Below are 26,163 nucleotides of genomic sequence, written 5' to 3'. Positions count from 1 at the left end.
CTTTGCACTGAGTGTGGGTCTGGTGAATGTTTGAGGAGATGGAGAGGAACTTTCAGTGAATTTTGAGGCTGTGCACACACTTTTATCAACAGCTTTTTTAAAATTTATTTTGGAGCGGTCTGTTCTCAAGAGGATGAGCACTCACTCTGTTCAGTAAAACTCTGTCTTGCCCTTCGTGGACAAATGGAGTGTGTCGGAGTCGATGGCACAGGATCATTTAAAAATGTTAAAGTTCCCCTGCAGACACGTTCTCAAGTTCGTAAAGCTATTCTGTTATGATTATTAATTAGATTAACATAGATTCCCCATAGAAAAAGTAAAAACATCAAATCTGCAAAGGGGCTTGAAGTATGTCTACGATTACTCTCTCACTAAGGGATTCAAATAAGGCCTTGTGCCCCGCCCACCATCGTAAAATCAGAGACTTGGCCACATGTTTGAGCCTCAATCAGACTCAGATTCAGATGGGGAGTCTGTTGAGACTACAGAACAGTGGTTAGCATAGCATCTTTTGTTTGTTTTTTGACGAGTTGATTGTGTTAAAACAAACAGGATTGCTTCCTTAGACTTGTGACATATAAAACACTCAGTCATGGTGCTGATTTTTTTCATAGATAAAAAAAAAGAAAAAAGATCCCAACATGCTAACAAGGTTAAAAACGTTTGGACTTTTTGGTTTTAGAGACTAAGACATGCTGTAATAGGCGTAGAAACTGATTGCAAATTGCTGAAGCTTTTAAAAACCTGGTAAGACATGGCAAACATAAATTGTAAAGAAATCCAACATATTCTCAAATTTTTCCTTTCAAGTTTATGTTCCCGAGTTGAGACATAGCCTCTGAAACCTCAGACAATGAAGGTCAATGAGATTTGTGCAGCTCAAAACAACATCATTTATAAATGTGATGTTGTGATGTCAATAGTAAATCACCAGAGTGGCTGTGTCGTTTCAAATAGAAACTGTCCACAGTAGATGCGTTTCCATAAATGGTTTAATGCACAATTCGAAATTGTGAAATTTCGAATCGTGCATGGAAAATGAAATTTTGAAAAAGCCCACGTCGAGGCACCTGCTGTGTCAGGTTGGATTAATTAATGAGTTTATACTATTTCTATTTGAGTTTATGCTATATTGATTTGATTATCAACACCCCAGTGTAACATACTCTTTGTTAATTTGCCTGGAGAGTTTAATACAATCAACTGCAGGCCTTTTCTTTTTCCTAGGTTATTTTTTTGTCCTTCTTTCTTCTTCCCTCCATTATCTTTGGAAAGCAGAAGAAACCACTCAGATGTGGGATCTGTAAACCTGAGTCAATAAAACAGGGCTAGATACCAGGGGAGGTGATGGAGGAAATATGAATGGAGCTTTTAATAGACGTGTCCTCTTTTTGTATCTTAATCTTGAATCTGACGAGTCATTTCTGCTTCTATTGTGGACTCTTTTTACTGCCGAGGTGAACTGGTGCGCATCAGTGCATTAGTCTCTGTGCCTAGCATTGATATGAAGCAGCGGCCTGAGACAAGTTGATAGATTTACAACATGTTATTCCATTATGAAGCTGCCACTGAATAGGGGTCCGTCTCGCAGTTCTCAAGCGTCGCCTCTGCCCACTTTGTTTCACATTATGCTCCCATATTGGCCTGATTGTCCCCTCGCTGACAAATGTTGATAATTGCCTTCCAGTGGAGCTGTAAAAGCTGTCCCCGCTGAGCCCATTGATTCGCTCGCCCCTTACCAGTGGTGGGAAGTAGCGACGTGCCTTGGGCTTCTCTGGCTTGGCATGGCACAGCAAAGCCTGGCACAGCAGGACGAGCCAGCCATAGGGAGATGTACGGATGGAAGCTAGCGGGATTAGGGCCGCTGAGATAACTGATTTGCAGATCATTATGTAAGCCACATCTGTCCTCTGTCCCCTCCGTGGCACCCGGCCTCCCACGCTGAGTGCAGCCAAACCCGGCAGCAACGCGGAGAGATGAAGCTCCAAGTCGTGCTCACAGAGAGGGAGCCAGGGGGGAAGGGGTGAGGGAGGGTGAGGTAAACGCACATGGCAGGCAGCTATACTCGCTAAAATGCCGAGCAAATGATGGGCCATGTCTGGGAAAATAGTGCTCGCATAATGACAGAAAGATTGACCAGCCAAATGCTTTCAATCCTACAGAGAGATCTCACATAGAGATATTTCCCTTGGACCTGGAGCTGCAAGAAAAATCATTTCCTGCATTGATCAAGTCTATTTATTTTCTCTTTTGATAAACTACTTTGCCTGTGAAGTGTCAGCAATTGAAAATGCCCGCTAAAATAGAAAAACTTCTATTTTAATGGCCGCCATAACGTTAAGATATAATAATTTTGACAATCAACAGATGAATAGTTTGTCATGAGGTGATATGCTGTCGCTTGATTAACTGGGAATTAATATCAGCAGATATCATGTGTCACAACAGCTCTTGGTGTTATTTTATTGCTCCTTCCCACATTAATCTTTTTGTCTTGAAATACAGGCGGCTCAATACTGTGCAGTATTTTTCTTTCATTGCTGTCATATTTATTTTAAGGCTCTCTGGAGTTTTGTTCTGTTCAATACTCTCACAACTTCATCTCAACTATAATTAGATCTTCTCTTTGTTGAAACTTTTGTGCTCCGAAAAAAAACAAAAAACTTTTTTTCTTTTTAGCGATATAATATATGTGTTTGATTGTCTCTAGATATTTTTGGACCTTATTATTCTCTGTTCTTATAAATTGCATGTTGCATGTGATTAAAAAGATTTTTTTAAGTCTTAAAGGTCACACAGTGTCAAGTAGATGTTTATATTAAAAGCTTCATACAGTGTAGGTAGATGTACATGTTCATGTGTGATTTTAAAGCAGGTCTGTGTTCTATATTAATACTGTGACAGTAGGCCTGCACGGTATCAGCAAAATGTCCGATGTGCAATGACACTGTTCAGTATTGCGATGACGATATGACTTGCGATAAATAAGCAAATATTCAGGTGTGCATATTAATATTCCTGTGTATTTCTGAAGATGACTCAATATGCTGTAGTACATATGCCAGGCCTGTAGTGGCACTGTAACACTGCCACACAAATACACCAAAGACGGAGAAGAAAAGTGGTAAGCCTGCGTGCTGTCGTGTTGTCGTACTGCCCGACTGGTGGGGGTGGGGGTGGGGTCGCACTATCACGCCCGTGTTTCGGATCGTAAGAGGTTCCCTTTTACCGCGCACTACCGTCATGCGAAGATGAATGAACGGAACGATATTTCGTTGGTCAAGCCAAAAGCTGAAAAATCTATTTGTGGCGGACATAATTTATTTGTGGTGGGCTGCCACAAATAAATGAATTAATGGGAAACACTGCTATTTGCACCAAGTGAATATTCAGCCAATCACGAGAGGGGGTCAGAAATATATCACAAATAGAACTCCTTCAAAACTTGGTAGGACCATAAACATGAATTTGGAAGCTCATGTTGGAGTAATTTGTCTCTCGACCTCTCAACAACTTGTAGTGATACAAAACAATGTCCCAGGAAGAATTAATAGCCTCCACTCAAGGCTGCTACAGCAGGGCAGATTGTTTCTAATGTTGTACCCTGACCCTGCACAAGTAGTCCTGAAGGACACTTCCCCATCCTGCATTTAATCCAAGGACCATGGGACAACAGGATAGGCTGGCTTGGTTGGGACAGGAGGCTGCTCCTTGAGAAGGCAGCATTACCGCTCAGCATTTAATAGCCACTGTGCAGTATTTCCCTACTTCCTCTCCCTCAGACATGATAAGGAGCTTATTTGAACAGCACTTTGCTCAGATGGGTTTGGATGGGAGCCAGCAGAGGCTGTGATCATGGCAGAGGCAACACAGCTGTAAATTACCACTAAAGCCCCTTACACATCCATCACACAGTGTCTCCAGTTAAAATTCAATTTTTAACTTAAATGGCATGGAGTAATCTCTTTTGCATAATGTTGGCTGAGTTGCCTCCAGCAGGTTAACATATGCTCCATCACACACATCTGTCCCAGTTGCAGTTTTGGGGCAGTTGTGCTATTTTACCAAAACTAAAATACTGAAATCTCTGAAGGATGTTGAAGATCGGTGTTCCTCCTCTTTTTACCAACACACAGCTTTTTCCCAGTTGCTTGTTTGATGCTCCAAGAATCTGTGTGATGACGAATTAGGTAAAGATAAATGTCAACGGTGCTAAACAAAGTCTCACAAGTCCCTGCAGCAACATTTAATAGAAAGCTCTCGCCTTTTGTTTGGCGGCAGATCGGTGTCGGTTTGGCAACAGCTTGTTGTTGGCGCTGATGGTGGTTGATATAAACACTGACTCACTGTTTTTCTACAGAACAAACATCCTGCGAGGGTGAAACTGTTCACACAACATGATAGTCTGAAAATTGTCTGTACGGTCTGTGTGCATCCAAGAATCAAGCGCCTCGGAAGCCAGAGAAGCGGCCATCTGTCATGGCCTTTGTCCAGTCCTCTGGCTGGTATCTCTGGTCGCAGCAGAGCTGTGGATAATGACTCCTGTTGGGAGATTAGAGGCTGTGTGGCCGGCCCTGCTGGGCTCCCTGTTCCAGGGAGGTCTCAGGGCCTCAGTCTCCACATGGAAGATCCTCAACTTCAGCAGCAAAGAGGGAGCTGGCGCCCAGGGAGGCAGAGATCTGGGAGAAATCCAAAGTCCCAACTTCCTTTTTCTCTAACTCAGTATTTCTCCAAGGATTAAGAGAGACACAAGAGCTAACACAACAGAATGGGTTCAACAATGCAGCTGGTGCTCGTAGCTGTTTTCTTAGTGTGTAAAAGGAAGTTTTTTGTTTCTTTTGCCCCTTTGTCCGAGATTTTGCAGCTCGTATTGTTTTTCTGTGTATTCCCCATGGATCTCCGCCGCCTCACAGGAATCATCTCACCTTCAGGAGGATATTTATGTGAAAGCAAATGATGACAAATCCGGAGGAGAGTTAAAACTTTTGCGAATTATACAGTACAGCAGCACTGCTGTGAAGCAGCAACACAATTTGCAAGAAAACCACTTTGCAAGAGATGAATTGATTCACCCTCGACTATGTTTTTTTTTAAAAAACTCATCGCTTTCGCCTCCCCTCCTTAGGACTGCAGCATATTCATGTACAGAAAACAGAGACTTTGGGAAAAGCTGTTCTTATCTTCTTATTTTGAAAACTGTGGGGTTGTGTTGTAGCCTGGAATCAATGACATAGACACCATTGCTTCGTAATTGGGTCATACCAATCTCAACTACCAGTGGTAAATACAACACAGATGAAGGCAATACTGATCTTTTCGTGTATTTGCTCTAGCTGTTTTGATTTAAATTCTACATTTTAACACATAAGCTCTTTGCTTTTGATACTATGTTTTGTAACAAAATTGAGAAGACGACCTGCTTCCTGTTTACATCAGGTCACACAGTGTAAGTGATTCCTCAGGTCGTGTTTCCAGCTGTTAGCTTTTAACATTTAGTTTTGTTCTAAAATGAAAACAGTGTTTGGATCAGCAGCATGTTGGATGGAGCTCTAACTGGTGGAGGTGAAGGTCGGCAGTGGGTACAGTGGGACAGTGTGCGCTATTTATAGACGGTGAGCACTGGTAGCTGTGTTTGTGTGTGATGAGCCGGGACAGTCGGGTCAAACTGACTCGTCGATGAAGTGGCTGAGGAGAGGAAGAGAGGTGGAGGAGGAGGAGCAGAAGGTGAAGTAGAACAGGAAAGGTAATTGTGTCTTTGGGGGTTGAGGTAGATCTGCCTGCAATCTGACAGAGCACGAAGGCAAAGAAAACACACAAAAAAAGGATTCCTCTCCTCTCACTGAACTCCTGTCGACTCTCAGCAGGAGGAGAGGAAACAGAAAAGAGAAGTATTGACCCAGGGTGGTCTGATCCCTCCTCCGCCTCCTCCTCCTCAGAGAGTGAATGAGACACTCTGTTCTTATTGGACCTACTCCTCGACTAGTAACACCAACTCCTCCTCTACTTCAGCGCAGTGCTCAAGCATGTGTGAAGTGGGCGTTTTTCCAAAACAGAAGCTTCTTCACAAACCACTTTGTTTTTCCCTTTTACAACTTGCCTTACATCTGCAGGGGCTTGTACTTTTGGATCGTGGGCTGTAGTGACATTTTAAGCATCAAATATCACTAACTGGTCAAATTCAAACCTCAACGCTGTATTTCAATGCAAGTATCAGCTGTCGCAGCAGAAGTAAAGATCGGAAAAAAACATCAATCATAAGCATTTCCGCACAGCCTCATAAAACATCAAGGTTGTGCAGTCGTAAATGTGATGTAATGTAATTTATCTTGTCTGATAAGTTTTCAAATCTTTGTGCACAAGCATAAATGCAGACTTTAACCAAAGCTAGTATGAGGATTCTGATTTATAATAAACCAAGTATCTGCCAAATGTATTATTTCTCAGTACAAACTTCAATCTTTGTCTCACTATCCATCCATATCAACCCAAATACTGCTTGAGGAAACAAGAGGAATGGTTATGTTCTAATGTAACTAAGACCTGATAAATTTGATGAACTCCACGGCGGTCAAGCTGCATATTGACAGATAAACTTTGTCAAATGCTGTATTTTGTCACAGAACAGAGAACAGATTGTGAATAAAGATGGCCGTAGCTTCTGTGACGTAAGAGGCCGCACCCTCTATTCTCCATACCTTAGTGGTCAAAGAAGTGTAAGCAAGACTGTCTTTGTACCATGCTGTAAACATTTTTATTTCTGGTGTAAAGTTGGATTGACTCACTGTTGGAGATGTACTCTAGTGGTGAGTTGGGGAACTGCAGCTTTTGTCACTGGTGACAAGTAACAAGACCTTGTGATCTAGGATTAAGGATCAGACTTGTCTAATTTGCTACTAATGTGCTACTCTTCATCCACAACCTACACTGGATGTCTTTGGACCAAACTCAGGGCTTTAGCGAAACTGAAACCCTCACAGGTTCTGTGGGTCAACTACAGGTTTTCAACAGACTGAGTTGAAAATAATTAAGAAAAGCTGTATGTACAGTATGCTTTGTGGTCCCACCACAGAACAATCAGTGAAACACAGAAAACGACTCTTGCCATACAGGCATCCACGGCTCCTCCACACTTTCATTTAAAGCCTTAATGCTGAAGGTGTCGGGCCACAGCCAAGAAAATGAAATAAGAAATGAAAGGAGGAAAAAAAAATCTCTCTTGTGCTTGGCTCCAGAGTGCTGATTTTTCTCCATTCTTTCACTGGCACCTTGTAATGATCATTCATGTGTGACAATATTACCTGGGCCTGCGAAAATGAAAGACCATTCAGAAAACTTCTGGCTGGTATTTGCTGCTGACGTTTGCGATAGATGGCTCAGCGATCCCAGCCCAGCGGCCTTAATACAGCTGGAGTGAAGACAAGGACTTTTGTTTGCGTCGAAGCCACACAAGCCAAATACTGATAATGATAATTAAGAAAAGAATCTGTTTTTTTGTGACAAGGCTCCCATGAATTAAAAAAAATCAGTAGAAAAAAGAGAAATCATATAGCAAAGTGACAATAGAGACCGATAAAGAGGTTTGAGACTCAAGAGAATCAGTGAAAGTCTCCCTTGGTAGAGAAAGCGACTTCCTCCGTCTCCCTCTGGCATGTTGGTGCTGCATTATGTCCCACAACAGCTGCTCAGAGCCTAAACCCACAGCAGCAGCACCAATCCCACGCTATCTGACCGAATAGCAAACATAATCTGCTGTTGGGCAGATTAGCAGAAGACCACAGCAGCATGGAAATGAGGCTAGGCAGCCGGCGTTTCAGAGGAGCTCGCCATAATCCGCAAAATCCCCTCATCGAGGTCACCAGGAGGAAAAGTGACAGACCAACAAGCGTCTGTGGTTTTCACTGCCTTCCATAACCAGTTCAGTTCAGGTGTCGGTGGTATGAGGAGGCTGAACGTGTCAGAATGATTTGGCAGCAGGATCAGGCGATATCCTCATGTGGTTGCTTAAAAATGTTGATTCCTTTTGCCTAAATGCAGAGGAAGGATTTGGTATGTGTTCTGAAGCCACATGTTCACCCTTCAATTACCAGATGTTTACATCTGGATCATCATCTGTCACTGGTCAATTAAATGACATCCACCGTAGCCGGGCATGGTGCTTATAAATTGTACCAAGCACCAGTAGCAACAATACTACTAGCCCACTGCTGCAGTGCACCACAACCTGAACCTGAGTCCACTGTTTAAGGCTTCAGATGTTCACAGTGATTAAACTAGTAGCAGTTCCTGTTTCAGATTTTCTCCACAGTCAGTGGATGACTCCAACAATATTCAACTTGCTTTTTTTATACAGTGTATGTATATGAAAAGACCCACCCTCTACTTACTTTTTTTTGATAATTTTCACGAATATTGCAATGTCTGCCATATGCAGCATTTCTTGCGGATTTGTTATTATATAATTTTGTATATTTTTTCAGTTTTGCCCAGCTTTCATTTTGCTGCTTTGCTTGCTTCCTGTACAGTGCACCAGTGACAAGTAATCTTTAATCTCCCATTTAGTGGCAGCCTCATTTCTACCTTGTGCATTATTAGTGACATATTACGTATTATTAAAAAAACAAATGAAAACTGAACTGAAAAGCCCCCTACTTCTCAGGAGAAAATTGTTTACATTGATATTTGGGTTGAACTGTAAAATATGAAATATTACATATTGGATCGTGGTCCAAGCCTTAGTCACCGTGCACATGGCTGTTGCACCTTAAAATGAAAACCATCCAGTTGCTTTGGTTGTCAGTTGAAATTTGACGCCTTGTACTTCTGCAGACTTCATTCCAGGTATTTACAGCTTTGTTGGCTATCTCAGAGCAGCTCCCTGGAAAAGTAAATCTGGCAGTATTAGATTTCCCGAGTTGAAGGGGTGAGGCTGTGTAAAGCAAAGTGTGGGAACTCACAGCAAAGCTTTGCTGAATGCTCTGTAGAATTATGATAGTGGGAGGGGGTGCAGGTTGAACGGTAGTCGCCCGCAGCGAAGTGAAGCCTCCAACTTTGTGGGCTGTTTCGTTTTTCCTTTTCCTTTTCTTTTGCAGGAGGCAGCTCTTGAATTTGGACACAGCTAATGTCTCATTTTACGTAGCTGTGTCTATGTCCGATGCAAATCGACATTTGTTAACTGATGCTCTCAGTCTGTCTTTTGTGAATCCGTGTGCAAACACTGAGTGACATGTGGCCTTTTGTCATCAGTTAAATAGACCACTAAAGGGCCACATTAAATTTAATGAGGGATCAAGCTGCCAGGTGACACCAGTTCCATCCCTGTCCTCCCGGCTGTCATCACGTTGTTCCCTCTGCGTTGCACAGATTTAGAGACGTATTTCTTTCTGTTTCGTGGTTGTCGCTAATAAGACATTTTGGGTTCTGTCAGGTAATTGGAACATGTAGGATGGAGACAAATTCAAGCCTATGTGGATTGTGGTACCAGTCCTCCAATGTCCTATCACTATGTTTGTGCCATTTCCTGAATATTAACTCATTGAGTGCCAACCACGTAATTTCTCGTTTTTCGTTCCCATGCGTTGAGTGCCGAAAACGAGATTTTTCGTTTTTTGCTTTTTTTTAATATTATGAAAATAGACACTTTAATACACATTATATGTAAATTTGGGGACTCTACGACGAGGAGAACTGAAATAGATGACGATCAAAGTCACATGACAGCTCATGATCTGGAAGTTTTTATCATAACTCGGCTTCTGCAAACGGAGTTCTGCATGCAGATGCAGCGCAGCTGCTCCGCAGCTGCTCTGCTCTCACCCGCGCTGCTGCAGCAGCTCGGAGCAGAACCAGGAAGCTCTCAACCGACAGTCCCGCCCGGTCTTCACCTCGAGCAACACCGTGTCCTCCCCAAAGTCCCCCCGCGGTAAAATCTGATGGTCTCTGGGCCAAAGCAGACCGGCATCACCGACCCGTACCACAGAAGGACCGCGACCACCGGCGGGACCGGTCTTCCCGAGCCGCGGTGGCCGACTGACCCTCACGCTCCGCGGCGAGAAGCTGTGACACGGCACGGTGCGTCTGTGTTATTGTTGTTTAGTGGCGCCCCCCCCCGCCCCCGCTGGTGGTTTTGTGAATAGAACAACCATTGTTGTGTATATTTATCTTATACGAGCCCTTTGATCCAGAAATGCGAGTGTCAGAAGAGCGACAGACACAAACAGCGCACCTTTCATAAAAGACGCTCTATCTCCTTTTCTAGAAAAAAAGGAGGGATTTTGGTGAAACCCAGCCATGTTTAGCTTGAGTTTTCTCAGGAACGGAGGCACGTAGAAACAAACGGTTTGTGGCCACTTGAAGCATTAAGGTAAACCTTTCAATTGAGCTACAGTATGTGTTGGTGGCAATAATATAGAATACACCATGGCTCTACATAAAAAGTCAAAAATGGTCTAAATTGCCGGTACACTTGACTAAAACTTTGGAAAGGAGCGCGGCACTCAATGAGTTAATAGAGCGGAAAAGTGCCCAGAGTGGAATGAGTTTGTGGCTGTGTGTGTGGAGCTGGAGCTTTGTGACGATGGTGATTAGCAGAGGGGTGGAAGGCAGCGCTCTGCTGTGTTGTAGAGAAGAGAAACGGATGACTGTGTTTGCTGCCGCCTTATTTTCTGCTCTGTTTTAATGCTTTGTGTGTGTGTGTGTGTTTTTATATTTACCACATTGTTATTAAAGAATTGTAAGGAGGACACCCTATTACGTCTTACTGTTGATAGGGTTAGGGTCTTTTTTACCTTCAGTGTATCTCAGAAGAGCTGTTGTATGTATCCTTAATAGAAATGACTCCAAACACAATATCTTACAATGACCTCTCAACACCCCATTCTGCATCTTTTGAATTTAATTGAAAGGTTGCATACCTTTCCTCTTCTTATGTGCTTCTTTCTAAGTGTTGATCCATAAGAAGATATATTTGATTTTAGAGAACAAAAAAATATATCTCGGTTTAGTTTGACTTGTCTCTCCAGTGAGCCAAAGGAGAGAAGGCTCTGAGCCTCAATATATCTATCTCAAAACAATGCTGAATGAGCAAATGAAGCGCAGGTCATTCCTGTCCCTACACCACTAACAGCTTTGATGATGGCAGTGGTTCCTCCATTGCTTTGGGCTGAATACTATCAGATTGATTTCCTAAGAGCTGGGGGAAGTCTGGTTTTTAAGGTACTGTATATCAGAATATTTTCAAACGAACAAACAAACACACATCCGACAAGACATTACCATAAATTATTTTATATTAAGAGAACAATGTATTTCTTTGAAAATTAACACCTATTGGTCCATATTCAGCCATGGATGACCATGGAATTTGGCTGGTATGCAGGGTCTTCAGGGGATGAATTCCTAATGTCTTTGCTGATCTCTTGACCTTCCATCTTTGTTAAATTTGAGACTATTAAGTGGAATATCTCCACATTGGATTAATTGGTCCAGATATTCTTAACAATATATCTTGAATGACTTCCATGACTCTCCATGGTTTCCATGAAGAAATTTTGCTGAGGCTTTTCATCAGTTGCTGCCCACATTTATGCCTAGTTGAGTAGATTTCTGAGCTTTTCATCTCCTAGCCTGAGAAAATCCAGAAATCAGTCAAGTCAAGTGGTCATTAAGGGAAAATGTGTTGTGAATTAAAGGCTTTCTGCTGCAGAGTCTTCTTACCCCACTTTGAGTGCGCTCACGTGATCGAATCCTCCATCTGTTCCTCAAGATTGTTCCATCTTTCTCGTTCTCATCCACTTTTACTGTCTGTCTCAATTACCTTCTCTGGTTTCAGAGCCCGCCCACGCTCTGCTTCCACAAAACTGAACATGTGCACACATTAGCTGAAAAGTTTTCCTCTCTCCTTGTCTTGTTTTTCAAGGTCTCGTTGAGCAGGAAGGAAAAGCCCCAGAGGAATATCATGGCGACGTGCGCTGAAAATTTAATCAGGGGGAAATGGGGCGGCACAATCTTGTTTCTTTTTTAGTATAAATTTGCACAGATGGACTCTCGCTGCTTGTCAGGTCCTTGTGTGACACACTGAGGGCATCTGCATGTGACGGAGAGAGGAAAAGAGAGAGTGGTATAGAGGGGGTGAAAGAGAGAGGTGAGGACAGAGAAGGGGAGGACAAAGGAGAAGAAGAAGAAGAAGAAAAGATGAGTGAGCTGAAGAGGGTTTCAATATTGTACTCTTCGGTGTGTCTCGGCAAAGACAATCAGACGATGGAATAAAAAGGTTCCACATTCATCACACAAACAGGCTGAAAAACTCACAGTTTTCTGTTTGTCAGAAGACAATGGGGAACTATAGAGGATTTATAGAGGCGCATAGAAAAAACTATTGGTTCAAGAGAGAGAATTTCAAGTAAAATTCACCTCTGAACATGTCCTGCACACAGCAGGACAGAAGATTATTTAAAGACCCTTCCCATGAAAATCTAGTTTTAACCATTGTTAACATGTCCAAGTTATGTTGTTATATTACAAGACATGAGGGAAATGAGTTGGGCCCCTCTGATATGGGAATTTTTGAGGCCAATGCTGATAATAGGGAGTAAAACATTTCAACAACTGATTAGTCAGGTAGTACTTATAACAAACACTTTTTGCAATCATCCCTTAAATGTGGTTCAACATGAATAACTTTTATTGTTCAAAATGGCCTTGGTGCAGTTCTGCAGTAAACTCTTGGGATATAAAATAAGTAAAAATATCAATAAAAAGGTCAAAAGGTTACCATGAATAATGACACCATCTTTTCACAAGCCCCCGTCTGTCCTACAGCATTGTGTGGAGAAAACCTATGGAAATAAAATAAGCACAAACTGAACATTGAGGGATCAACCAATGCAAGGACATTATTTATGAATTACACTGACAGTTTGCAGAGTTCACATAAGTTCATATTCACCAAAGCACATACTTGTATGTCCGAGAAAGAATCGTATTGGATGATTAGATTGGATTATTTTTCGCCTGTCCACCTGGAGAAAGCAGGTGATGGGCGGGGCTTAAGTCCTCACCCAAGATTTCTCAAAGATGAAGTGAGAGTAGAGCAGCTTCCAGCCTGTTTTTCTTACTTTCAGGTTGAACTAAAATAGTTCAGTCCTCTTTTGCAAAGTTTAAAACATTTCTAGAGAGCAGCTTTAATATAATTACAAGTTTGATTGATACATTATGACCATGTTATTAAGTCGTTAGTTTGAATTTATAATCAAATCAGATTGCTTTTAAAATATTTAAACCATTTCATTGTCCATGCCGTCAGTTATATATACGTGTTGCAAATTATCCACAGCCTGTGGTGTGGAGGTGTGCACTTAAAAAATGTAAAAAAACAAATAAAAAAAAAACAAATCAGGCAGTTACTCAGCTTGGTTCAATGTCACATAACTGCATCTCATACATTTTTAGGCAAAGCCCTGATATTCTTTCTTTTCTTTTTGTCCCACTAGTGATGTTTATAATTCTGATCCAAAGAGTTAAACCAATGCTTAACAATAAATGTTCTCCTTGTGGGGATATTTTGTTCACTCACAACTCGCCACAATGTTGTTGTAAACAGATGTGTCCCCAGAGTGTGACGTTAGGTAATGCACAGCTTAACCTGACATGAACCTAAACCTTAATCAGCAGTTTGAAGTAAAAAGGACAGGATAGTTTCCAAAAAGACTTACACACACACACACACACACACACCTACCTCAAGTCCTCAAACCCAATCTCTGTGTGTACATATACTGTACAGTAGTTTGTTATTCAGTGTCATGTTCCTCTAAGCCAGTGGTCTGATTAATAATTCACAGTATTTTATGCAGTCAGTGGTGCCGTTTGTATTTAAAGTGTTTCGCTAATTGCTTCCTCCCATCAAGCTAATTATTTCTCCATTGTGCTGTGATCCTATAATTCACGACGCCGAGTCACTGGAAGTCACTCGCTGCGCGGAATTACTAAGCAGAAGAAACAGGCTTCTGCCTTTTGTATGCTGAGCCGCAGCAGCGTCTCCGGCTGCATTTGTGTGGTTGTGTGTGGAGGGCCTCGGAGGGGGCTGCGCGTCACGGCATTGATATTCTCCTCACAGGGTCGTCAAGCATGAAATAGAAGAGTACACTTTGTGTGGATAGACTCTCACCAGAGCACTGCTGGGTAGTGATAGGCTGATGCTCCAGAGATGATGCTGATACTGGCAGAGAAGTGATGTGTGTGTCATACAACGGAGCGTGCACACCAACGATTGTGCATGTTTTAGCTCGAGAACAACAAATGTTACAGGCTGTCTTTTAGTTGCACTTCCAGACAGATTTCTTAGTGCAATAAATGAGAATACTGATTAATGATTAATAACAAAATACATGCATGGGGATCTTGGAAATGTGGGGAACACTGATGTTTTCAGGCACTTGTACTTTTACCCATGATAATAAAATGGGAAGCAGAAACTTGACATTCATAATCAGCTGCTAAAAAAGAACCTACTCAATTCAAGAGATGACCTAAATCAAATGATCTACAACAACAAGTGTCCATGTCTACTTATGGCTTTATTACAGGACATAGCTCATACCTTGCCTATTTTACTCTTTAATCTCAAATTTCTGGGTGCCCCTGAATAATGGGCCCTACTTGTGCAGCCTAACCATTAACATATTTTAAAGCATAACTAAGAAGATAAAGGTTTTGAGTTTGTCGCTGTCATGTGAGTGTTACGTTTCTGAAACTTTTATGTACAACTTTTTTTTTTAAATAAATCAGTCAAAAAACTCAATTGTGATCTTATAAAGGTCTCATACAGATAGATGTGCATGTGTAGTGTAATTATAAAGCAGGTCTGGGTTCTATAACAATATTTTGAAAGCCGCACAGAGAAATGCAAACAGCCTGTATTCAGAAACTGAGCCTTTAAGTCAGGACTTCCTGTAATTTTGTGATGTTACAACAAAGCAACGCCCACCTGGATCCACCATCCATCACTTGCAGGATTTGGTTTCCCTGACTGTTTTACCGGATATACAGTATGCTCTATATTTATTGGATCACATATCTTCTAATGGTTAAATATTTACTTTAAATAAAACACCAGGAAATAATAAAATATGCAGCCAAATATGCTTTTAAGGGAAACATTGAGTCTAAGATCTTTCAGATTTTTAAATTATAACCGTTATAAAAACAGACAGTTTTTCATCATGTTGAAAATCATTTCACACAGCAGAGTTATTTTGATGCATGGGCTCTTTAATTAAAAATTCACACTCTGTGGCTGTGTACTGACTTGATTCCTTAAGGGTTTTCAGAAGGTCAGTATTGTTATTTTAACTGGTTTTTGGTTCTAAAAAAAATACACAAATATATTTTCTGCAGCATCAAAAATGAACAGAAAATGCTATAAAAGTGCAAGTTATGGAACCACGCTCCGTGTGTATGACAGCATTCATGACCGTATCCCTTTATGTGTCTGCAGGTGGTGAACAGGGTGGGTAAGGACGCTCAGGTGGGACATGACGGCGTACGGAGGAAAGACTGGCACGACTACGATGCAATCAAAAGAGATGCCTCTCGATCCGGTGGGTCCAAACCTCCTCATGAATACTCTTTCACTGCAGGACACATTCATCATGCACACAGTGTTTGCTGCTGTAGGAAAAAAATCATATACAGAAGAAAGATTCTCACATTTATATGCACATTTCTAGAGTAACCCACACAGCATCATGTTTCCTCTCTGGGTGTTATTGCTGTGCAGCAGTGGTGTAAATCTGTGCTTTAAATGCAGCTCTGCTGTCATAAATACAGTTTATATCTGCTACAATCATCACCAGCCCTGCTTTATTTTCTGTTCAGGGAAATCAGCCTGATATAAACAGTGTAAATTATTTATAATGGTTTGATCCCTGAAGTAAGTTGGTTACTTTCAGGGTGGAGAGTGGGAAAAACTATTTTCTGCTTAATGAAACATGCATGTCTGTAAATTATGATGTGTATGCACAGGTCCCTGTTTCTCCTCTTTAATAAATGATAATAATAATAATCATAATCTGCATAATATGAATCTGTTCAAACTATGAAACTGAATTGGGGAGTTGAGCCCTGAGATATCGTCTGTGTTTCATCATGTTTCATCAGCTGGTTTTATTTTTACAGCCCGAGGTTGAAGACAAGTTATTTTCAACCCACAACTGGATGCGTTGTTGTGTTGTTTTTCTCTTTTGTTTCACACTATTTTTAGTCTTTTATTGTGAAAGTTCTGTCAAAGATTTTTTTTGGCGCTTTTGTTGTCAAATTCATCTAAAGTTTACATCCAGGAAGTTTTCAACTTGAATCCAAAGGTGTGAAAAAGTTGGGAAACCTCTATTTTCCATGGGCAAAAAAAAAAAAAAAAAAAAAAGTCCTGTCACTGTGATCCCTTCTCTGTTTAAAGACTCAAATGGTCTTTTGTCAGGGATGAAATTGGCCCTTTTTTCTACTCATATTGGCTATGAAAGTAATTTAAACATGTCGTCCGTCTTGAAATAATCAGTCAGGGTAAAAGCTTTAGTAGGTTCATGATAAGTTTTGCACATGATGGGATTTTTATTTAGTCTGTGATCTGGTAGTCTCTTGATCTGGCTCTGGTCGGTGGACTCCCCTAACCCTGAGGCTCACCAAGTTGGAAGTTGTTTTTCTCCCTTTTTGTCCTCAAGCATTGACATTCTAAAGGCTGTGTTGACTTCTGATGACCGCTGTACAGCATGTGTGTGTAGTATAGTGTAGTAGAACACTGATGGTTTGTGTGTGTGTGTGTGTAGGCAACGGTGAACAGGGGAAGCCGTTCCCCCTGACAGCTGCTGACCGGGTGGACCAGGCCTACAGGGAGAACGGATTCAATATTTACGTCAGCGACCGGATCTCTCTCAACCGCTCCCTCCCTGACATCCGCCACCCGAAGTGAGTCCTGTCTATCAGTGTTTGTCCAAGGAGTGTGAGCGAGAGTCAAGAATGTCAAATGTGTCAAATTTCAGAAATGTCCCCACCTGTTTTCTCCAGACATGTCCACCTTCACCAGAAACAGTTTGCAGATCACATAATTAATGTTGTCGGCTTTCGTTTCTGGGTTTGATTCTAAAAGGATTCCGATTTGGCTTTGGTACTTTTTGCATTGACACCACATCTTGTCCTGTTGGTCAAATCTCCTCTCTCCTCTGTGGGTATAATTATTAATAAGTAGTATTTTGCAAATATGCTTGTAATTGATAAACATGGACACTACAACTGAGGCATGAAAATGCACCAACGGAGGCTGGTAGGCAAGTTATCTAACTGCTGTGTGCTTGAACGCTGCGTCAAATGGGCATCACAGACTACCAGTGCCATCCCTTTTTATGGCCGGTAAAAGTATCAAAGCCTCAGTCCACAGAGAAATAAACATAGCCCATATTCAGAAACTGAGCTTTAAAACCAGCTCTGAAGACTTTTGTAACTTTGTGATGTCATAACAAAGCAGCCCCAAACCCCAACCACCTGGACCCACCTTCCAACATTTGCAGGATTTGGTTTCTTTGAGTGTTTTACCTGAAGTCTGCTCTGTTTTTAATTGGATCACTCAGAAAACAGCACACGGACACCAACCTGTTAAAGAGAAGCCTGAGAGAAGAGATGGAAAATACATAGAGATGGCTTTTATATCTTTTTATGGCCCAGCACTTCAAATACAGTACAGGAACCTTTTAGAACTAGTGCACAGACATTTTGGACATGCTCATGTTTACAGAGTAATAAATTGTACCATCAGAGTCATAGCTGCACCCATTTATTGTATAGTACAATTATTACCATTGTTAACTTAAATTGTTAATGCCATATACAATGCTTTTAGCTACATATTTAATATCATTGCTCTTCACATATTAACTGTATTATGCTATGTTTTTGTTTGTTTGTGCAAAACATGACTGTTTGGGGGATTTTTATCTCATTTCAATCTGCAACATTAGTCATTTTTATGGACTGTGCAGCGCTTACCTGCACAAACACACTTTGTTTAAAGATTCCCAGTAAGGCGCCCACTGACCTCAGGCTACACCACCATTTTTCTTCAAAAAATAATAAATCTTCTAGGTCAGTATGACCATTTTCATTTGAATAGGGGCAGGTTTCTGCAGGAGTCTGCAGGATTTCATCCCAACCAAAGAGAGCAGCAGGTTATTTCCGAGACTGGCACTCCATCAACCAGAGAGGAGGAATGAGTCACCTGGTGCAGCCTTTTGGTTGGACTGAAAACCTGCAGACTCTCTGTCCTTCGTGGCAGATGGTTGCTGCTCCCCAAAAACAAAAAAAAGGTTGACTAGAGGACAACAGAGTGGCAGCAGGTCTGATCTGGAAAATGTCTAAGAGAAGATACAGTATGTCATTATATTTCTACAGAGTTCAATTATGGTTTTTAAGAGTAGGTTTTTGATTTTCTTTTAACTTGGATTTCAGTACACTGTGGGTAAGTGCTAGCTCTGGGCCTCCCCTTTGTCTGGCTGACTACTTTTTTAGTGATCCAATAAAGATATAGCAGATTTCAGGGGAACAAACTTCATACAAAAAGAGATCCCCCGCCCCACTGAACCCACCTTTCCATATGCGTGGATGACAGTAGCCAGTAAGACAATCCTGTCCAAACACCAAACCTTATTTTGGGGCGTTGCTTGCACCTTTATTTTCCTGTGCTGGATCTGTCCCAACTCATTACAACATGCAGTGTTTGGAACAAATGTTCCAGTTATCAACCTGCCCACTCTATTCACAGGAGAGATGTAGCTTTACACAGACAGAAGCTGATTTCACACCACACAGCACCTATGTATTTATAAACCATGTTCTTGACAGCAATTATCAGTGTCATTGATGACCCACGCCCCACATCTCCATCCCTGTCTGTGCACAAGGTGTAAAAAAACTGATGATAGATGTGTTCTGTATTGAGCTGGAGCAGCTTTTATTCTGACTGCTGTGGCACCAGGGTTGTTTTTAAAGTGTAGGATTTACTCATAAGAGGATAATAGAAAGAGGAAGTGGAAAGTGTTATTTTACCACATGGGTCACAGTTGGACAAAGTAGGAAATCTTTGTATTGACTTCCACAGTGGAGGAAACATCCTGTGGGTTCATCATCTTGTGAACATGATTGTCAACAGCGGGATGCAGATCTACTGTATCAGCAATCTGCCTCTTGGATTATAAGATATCTTGTGTTGATACTGCCTGAATCTTACAGTGTCCAAAATGAAAATGATTTATCCTCTTGTGAGCATGAATTTGCTCAGGAAATCTCACAGGAAACTGCCTGTTGAATTTAGAAGTGCACATTTTTTCTAAGACATAAGCATCAACCTGAATGTGAGAGCTGTGACCATGATTCAGGACCAGCTCATTGAGATATGTAGTTGCTTATTGTTGATACACTTAACTCTGATCAAGATGGTCCACAGAGGTTATTTTCATTCGAGGTATAGCCACTAATGGGTATGATCTTTTGCTCTTATGATGATCAGTCAACCCAGCATTTTGGTCTGTAATTGGACAGGTTACATTTGAATTTGTATCATTCATGATCCTCTGAGGATATATTCTTTGGTGGTACGTCCACCAATTGTTGGTGTATCTTGTCACCTTCTGATGAACCTCTGTCAGTCAGTCCAACAATTTGGTTCAGAGTTGCAAAAGTTGCCTTTGAATTTGTTTCACACATTCATGATCTTTACATGATATAGGCTATCCCTTAAAAATCCATTGACTGTTTATGTGGCACCATAATTGTCACTTTGCCAACACTTCATCACCTCTAAATGAGCTCTTTTTAGTTAAAGCTGTAGTCATCAGTGGCAATTTAGTTGTAGTGAAGAAGAAGTTGAGCTAGAGGGCAAAACACTCAATTTACCAGCTGATTTAAGTTTCAACCTTCGACCATTGTCATGAGCTCTAGTTGGAAACTAGTATAATTATGAAGCAGATACAGGTGGTTGAAATTCTTTCTTTCTTTGTATTTTACAGCCTCAGGCTCTGCTCTGACTTGTTTTGAGGAGTCAAATGACGTGGTTCAGAAATATAACCAGGATCCCTCCTGGATGTCTTCCTGTGGAGGTTTCTTTCTTTCTTTCTTTTTTTTTGCAGACACATCCAAAGGGAGAAGGCCCCTTGGTGGAAACCCCTGGGAGCTAAAGCTGAGGGCATTACGTATCCCAACAGGCTGGGTAACACCTTGGGAATGCCAATGAGAAGGCTGCAGGGAGTGAAAGAGGGGAAGGATGTCTGGGCTCTTTATTTAGCATTGCTGCTGTGACCTGGACTTGTATTTCTAGCAGAAAATAAATGGATTGAAGTGGTGGTACATGCGGGATCTTGAGATGTTGTCAAATGTTCACTGTAAATGTAGTGGAAGTTTCAAAAGGTGGAAAAAAGAAAGCGCTGTGAACCGATTCATCTCTGTGTGGTGCCATCTGAAGATGTGGTGGAGGTGAAAGTGTTGAGGCTGTGGAGGCATGATGAGCCATGCAGACCTGTAGCTACAGTACAGATTGTTTTTTTTTTTGTTGTTGTTTTTTGTTCCAGCTCTGCTCTGACTCATTAAAGAACAAAACACTGAAAATAAACACACAGCAGAAACACTATAAATACCGTCTGCTGAACAGCTTGGGACCTGCTGACCCGTTTAGTCACAGATCAGCCTTCAGCGCTTTTCCTCTACCTGACAAGAGCTTTTTCCTGACCCTTTCATGTTGGAAGCGGTTCTAACTGTGCTTTCTTGCTAAGGTCTCTTTGGGACATGATTTGTTGTCTGTCTCATTGTTCCCTTCATATTTTATAAATCTCCTGAATCTTCTGAGCTTATGAAGCAATAGCCATTGAGCATAGCTATTCCATCCATAAATCTAACCACTCTCCACCAGTGTCGCAAGAAACACATACTGTGGAGCATATTCTGTCAAATTAATACTTGACAGGAAATTCTGTATATGTTCAATGGTAACTGAGTTAAGAGTTGTGAACTCTGAGGTGGAGGAACAGGAATGAAGCTGTGAAGCCAGTGGGGAATAAGATGTGAGACTCTATGATCTTGATGCCCTCTGGTATTCTCTCTCGAAGACTTTTTATTTATTTAATTATATTTTCACATTTTATCATTGGAGCTGTTTTTTTTTTATCACTGAAGTAAAGTTAACTGAGACATTTTCACTGATGTTTCAAAAAAGCCATGGTTGCTAATAACAATTAAAGGGATAGTTCACCCAAAATTCAAATTTCACTCATTATCTACTCACCCTCATGTCGACTAAGGGCTGGGAGAAGTTTCAGAGTCCTCCGTGCCTTCTCGGAGTTACAGCGGGGCTCCGTGCAGCACTGCATGTCCATATGACGGTTGTGAACGGAGCTCACTTTTCTTCGTCCAAAAAGACACACCAAAAAGACATCCAAATACCTCCATAGTGCTCGTCTGTAATGTCCCTCTAGTATTGAAGCCCCAACATGAGAAACTGTTCCGAAAAAAATTAAATAAGTATATGTTTTAAGTTTGTTTGTAGCGGAAGCTCCCAGCACTGCTCTCCATAGCCCGTCCAAATCTCGCGCGATTTGCATTGACACCCAGTTCACGGCTCTACAAACCGTGCGAGATTCCGGCAGAGCAACACTGGGAGCTTCCCATTTAAATTTTGGGTGAACTATCCCTTTAATTACAGTAGCATTAATTAGTGCAGGACTCATTGTATAGTTTACATAACTAGAATTTTGATTACATCTTTATCATTAAGAATTCAATGTACATTTTATTTTAGAGGTAAAAATAGCATGCCAGCATATAAATGTCATTTTATTAGAACATCTGAAACTTAAATTGAATACAGGTGCCCATCAATGACGTGTGGTAAACGGTCGACTTGACTAAAGGGTCTCTGAGCAGAAACGCAGAAGTGACTTGTTTGGGCCACCATCATGAGCGTGCTGTACGTACGGGCAGACTGGGGTGGGGGGTGGGGTAGATGGGATGGGGGAGAGCAGGTGTATCTGTTTGGTTGGCTGGAGTGACAGCAGAGTGGCAGGTGTCACAGCAGCCAGGTGCCACATCACTCCTCAGCAGAGGTGTATAGGAGTATAGTTACTTTAGAATAATGGTAGTCTCAAACATTTACTTGAGTAAGAGTAAGAAAGTACTTGGTGAAAAAGCGACTCAAGTACTGAGTAACTGCTGAGTATACCTCTGATTTGTTTTTGTAATGATCAGCACATGAATGTAGGCCTAATTGAATACACAAAAATGTAAAATAGCAATGAACAAATTCAGATATTGCTAAAGAACAACATTTAGACAAATTCAGCCGCAATAACTTACATAGGCCTATACTTGCATGAGGTCTATGAACTGAGATCGATAAGAAGTAGCGAGTAGCGACTGGAATGTAGCTCAAAGTAACGAAGTAAAAGTACCACTTCTACTTCACATACTCAAGTAAAAGTAACAAGTATGCTGCATTGAAACTACTCTTAGAAGTACAATTTATCCAAAAAGTTACTCAAGTTAATGTAACGGAGTAAATGTAGCACGTTATACTACCCACCTCTGCTCCTCAGTGGACCCACACCTCTAAACAGCATCCACTCCTCTCCTTTCACTCACACTCAGTGACTGGATGACGTGATGGAGAGAGAGAGAGAGAGATGGGGAGGGGGTGGAAGGTGAGACGGAGGGAGGGAGGGAGGGAGCTTCAGGCTGCCAGACAGGCCTGAAAGACTCAGAGATAATTACTGTCTCTGCAGATTCCCCCCTGACTTCTCAGGGAGAGGAAGAGAGAGGGATGGCAGGGCGAGCCAGCAGGGTGTATGCTTCATTACATTACGATTAAAAGAGCAACACAGTGTTCAGGTTGGACTGCTGGAGAGCAGAGCGCTGCAGCTCAGCACAGGAGAAAGGCAGCAGCTTCTCTCCACAATGTCAGTGATGGTTCTCAGGCTCAGCTATCCAGGTCATCATATTCGTCAAGTGCTGAAGTTGAAGGCAACTGGATCTTTTGATTCTTGAAGACCTTCTTCAGTTCTAAAGACCCATGTGGGCAATCCAGGTATATTACCCAAGGTGGGGACAACACCTTGGAGGTGGTCCTGAGAGTCGTTGTGAGTCATTAGGGTCAAGGTTTGACTCAACAGAGAGTGGATGCACCCCACTGGCATCATGTGACTCGTTAAAGTCATTATGGATATGGCTCGAGGTGTTTGGATAGGTGTTAAACTTTTTGGGGAGGGCCCCACACTGTAACAAATTGCTGTAAAAATTACAGTAAAATTTTACAGTATCTTGTTGTTTTGTCATTTTACAATTTTTAACTGTATACCGCAATGCATCATGGGTCAAAACTAATTACAGTAACCTGCTGCATAACTCTGCAGTTACATATTGTAAAATTTACAGCAAGTGTGTTCTGGCCTGTAGATTATGTGAATTACAGGTAAATACTGTTAATATTCGAATTTCGGCAGTTAGAGCCTTCCGAGAGGAGAAGAGAGGAGAGGAGCAATGGAGGAGCCTGTCACCAGAGCAAGGCTAAGAAGTCAGCGGATTGGTGAGTAATGTTTGTTTCAGTGACGGTAATTTCCAATTTTATTTAACTATAGCTAAAACAGATTTAGCATTTAATACGAGGACAGTCTGCATCGTCTTCACATCGCATTTTTTTCTCCGATAAACAGGCTAACAGAAGCCAGTGAAGGTAGCATTACAGCTAATGTTGATGTCAGCAGAGAAAGTTGTATTCGGTTAACTTTCAGTAACGTTACTTCAAGTTTTATCAGAGTCTTTTTTACACAAGTACCTGTACTTTGACGTGAGTAGAAAGTAAGAGAGTACTTTTGCCACCTCTGGACACTGAGCCAGAGGAGCTAACTAGCTGCTAAGTTAACTAGCAGCTAAGCTAAATAAATTTATTTTAGACAATGTAGACAAATGATTATTTTCTGTATGAACAGAAGTTCTTATTATTGCTAAGTGGTAAGAAAAGTGTAATAGTAATGTGCATGTTCTTTATTGCAGTGCAACAATTTGTAAATAAAATCCAGACATTTTTTTCTGGAAATATTCAAAACATTTCTTTAGCTTTGAAAACCAAGGTTAGAACGGAACCATGAGACGAACTGTAGATTAGGTTAACGTTACACCCTTAATTATAATTGAAATTATCTAACCTTATTGGTAAGAATGGTTGCTAATAATCTACCATGTCTTGTGTTTTGCAGTTTGTGCATCATATTGTTACAAAGCTGGATGGATCCACACACAGTGAGCACCACCACTGAAGCCCACAGTGACCAAACACTATTGAAGGGGATTTTGAGGTAAAAACATTTCCTACAATTTACAGTTTTTGTGACAAAGCAACATGAAAACACACAATGCATAAGGTTTCTTTTCTTTGGATGCAAGTTACAATGTGTTTCATGTACTGCCACATAACGTTTGTCCCCCTGGGTTTGTTACAGCCAGTAATCTCATTTAGAAAATAAATAAAAACGCTAAATTGACCTTTGTCTACCAGTCACTCATTTGTTTTACCAGACAGTTTATGGCAGTGTACTCTAACTTCATGTGAAAAAAGGTGACACTAGATCTACAATATCCAAGCAGTATGCTATGTCATTTCACAGGGTAAATATTTTAAGTCTTCGAGAAAATAGTGACATTCTCTGTCAGTCAGACACACACAGACAGTGCAAAATGAACTTTTTTGTCCACCTGTAAATGGCTAGTGAATGCTCAGATTTTACCAGCCACTGGTAGGTGATAATTTACAATGCTGACATAGTGTACACTCTGACTCATGAAGTCCATTAAAGCAGGTGACAATGGAGCAAGAAAACCTATGCCAATGTGTGAATGACTGTGAGGCTAATTCAGCATTTGTGTTTTGCAACTTGTGCATCTTTTTGCTACAGGTGAAGGGATGCCAAGGGAAGCCACATGCAGTGAGTGCCACCACTGAAGACCTGAAGTAAAACACAGAGGTGAAGGGGATTTTCAGGTGAAAATATTTTTTTAATTTGACTATGCAGTCTGTTGCAGTGAAAGTTTATTTGGGATTCAGTTTGTATCCAAGTTACCTCAAGTAAACTCAATTTTGATGATGTTCTTTTATTGTTTAGGGATAGTTCAATATTTTGGCAAATTGGCCCATTGCCATAATCCCAATAGTTATAGCAGTAGGTTAATTGCCTTTATTTGTCGGTACAAAGTGTTTTGAGATCGGAGGAGCAGAGACGTGAGCTGCTCAGAGCTACGCTATGGAGGCTCATGGGATTTCTTGGTTTCCCTCATCAAACTCATCAAATACACAATCCAACAACTTCAAAATGCTCTGTTGGACAAGTTGTGACCTGCACATTCACCACGCTATGAGATAATAATGTGAAGTTATGAGACAGAGTTGTTTTTGAGGCAAAGAGAGCGACTGCTGGCTGAAAAACTGCTCCTGAAAACAACTGTCTCGTAACATCACAGGTCACAACTTGTCCACCAGAGCGTTTTGGAGTTGTTGAATTGTGTATTTGATGAGTTTGATGAGGGAAACCAAGAAATTCCATTACTCCATAACGGTAGATGAGCAGCTCATGTCTCTGCTCCACTGATCTATAAACAGCTTTTACTGAAGAATAAAGGCAATTAACCTACTGCTATAACTATACGGATTATGGCAATGGGCCAATTTGACAAAATGTTGAACTATCCCTTTCATTGTTCTTCATGTTACTGTACATGTATCTTTTGCACATCTGTTAAATAAAAATGCTGTAAGTTTTAATAAAAGTATTTTGTAGCAGCTCTGACACTTGTGTTATTATTTGTTTCATTCACAATCTGCATACCGTAATTTGCAAAGCAGCTAATGTAAAAACCAATATTAACTGTAAAAACATTTTACAACAACATATTGTATTATTTATTTACAGGTATTTACTGGCAACTTTAGTTGCCAGGTAATTACTGTAATTTATTAGAATACAAGAAAAAGTTGTAAACTAGATTACATTGAATTGCTGTTTTCAAAAAAAGAAAACAGTAAGTTACTGTAATTTATATACAGCAAAAACCTGTAAAAGATTTACAGTAATATGTTGTAATATATTTTTA

General features: G+C 41.0%; 1 protein-coding gene across 1 annotated transcript in view; it reads left to right on the top strand.

Annotated features, from left to right (window-relative positions):
- Nucleotides 1-26,163, top strand: part of LOC310996697 (polypeptide N-acetylgalactosaminyltransferase 10-like) — a 101,401-nt gene that overhangs the window by 19,109 nt on the left and 56,129 nt on the right. Inside the window, exons 2-3 of the mRNA XM_083986149.1 lie at nt 15,494-15,596; nt 16,818-16,956. Of these exons, the coding sequence (XP_083842275.1) occupies nt 15,494-15,596; nt 16,818-16,956 (242 nt within the window). The remainder of the gene's footprint in view (nt 1-15,493; nt 15,597-16,817; nt 16,957-26,163) is intronic.

The sequence above is a fragment of the Trachurus trachurus genome (genome assembly GCF_905171665.1).
Source record: "Trachurus trachurus genome assembly, chromosome: 14".
Classification (NCBI taxonomy): domain Eukaryota; kingdom Metazoa; phylum Chordata; class Actinopteri; order Carangiformes; family Carangidae; genus Trachurus; species Trachurus trachurus.
The sequence above is the reverse complement of the archived record's forward strand: the minus strand, read 5'-3'. Positions and strand labels throughout refer to the sequence as shown.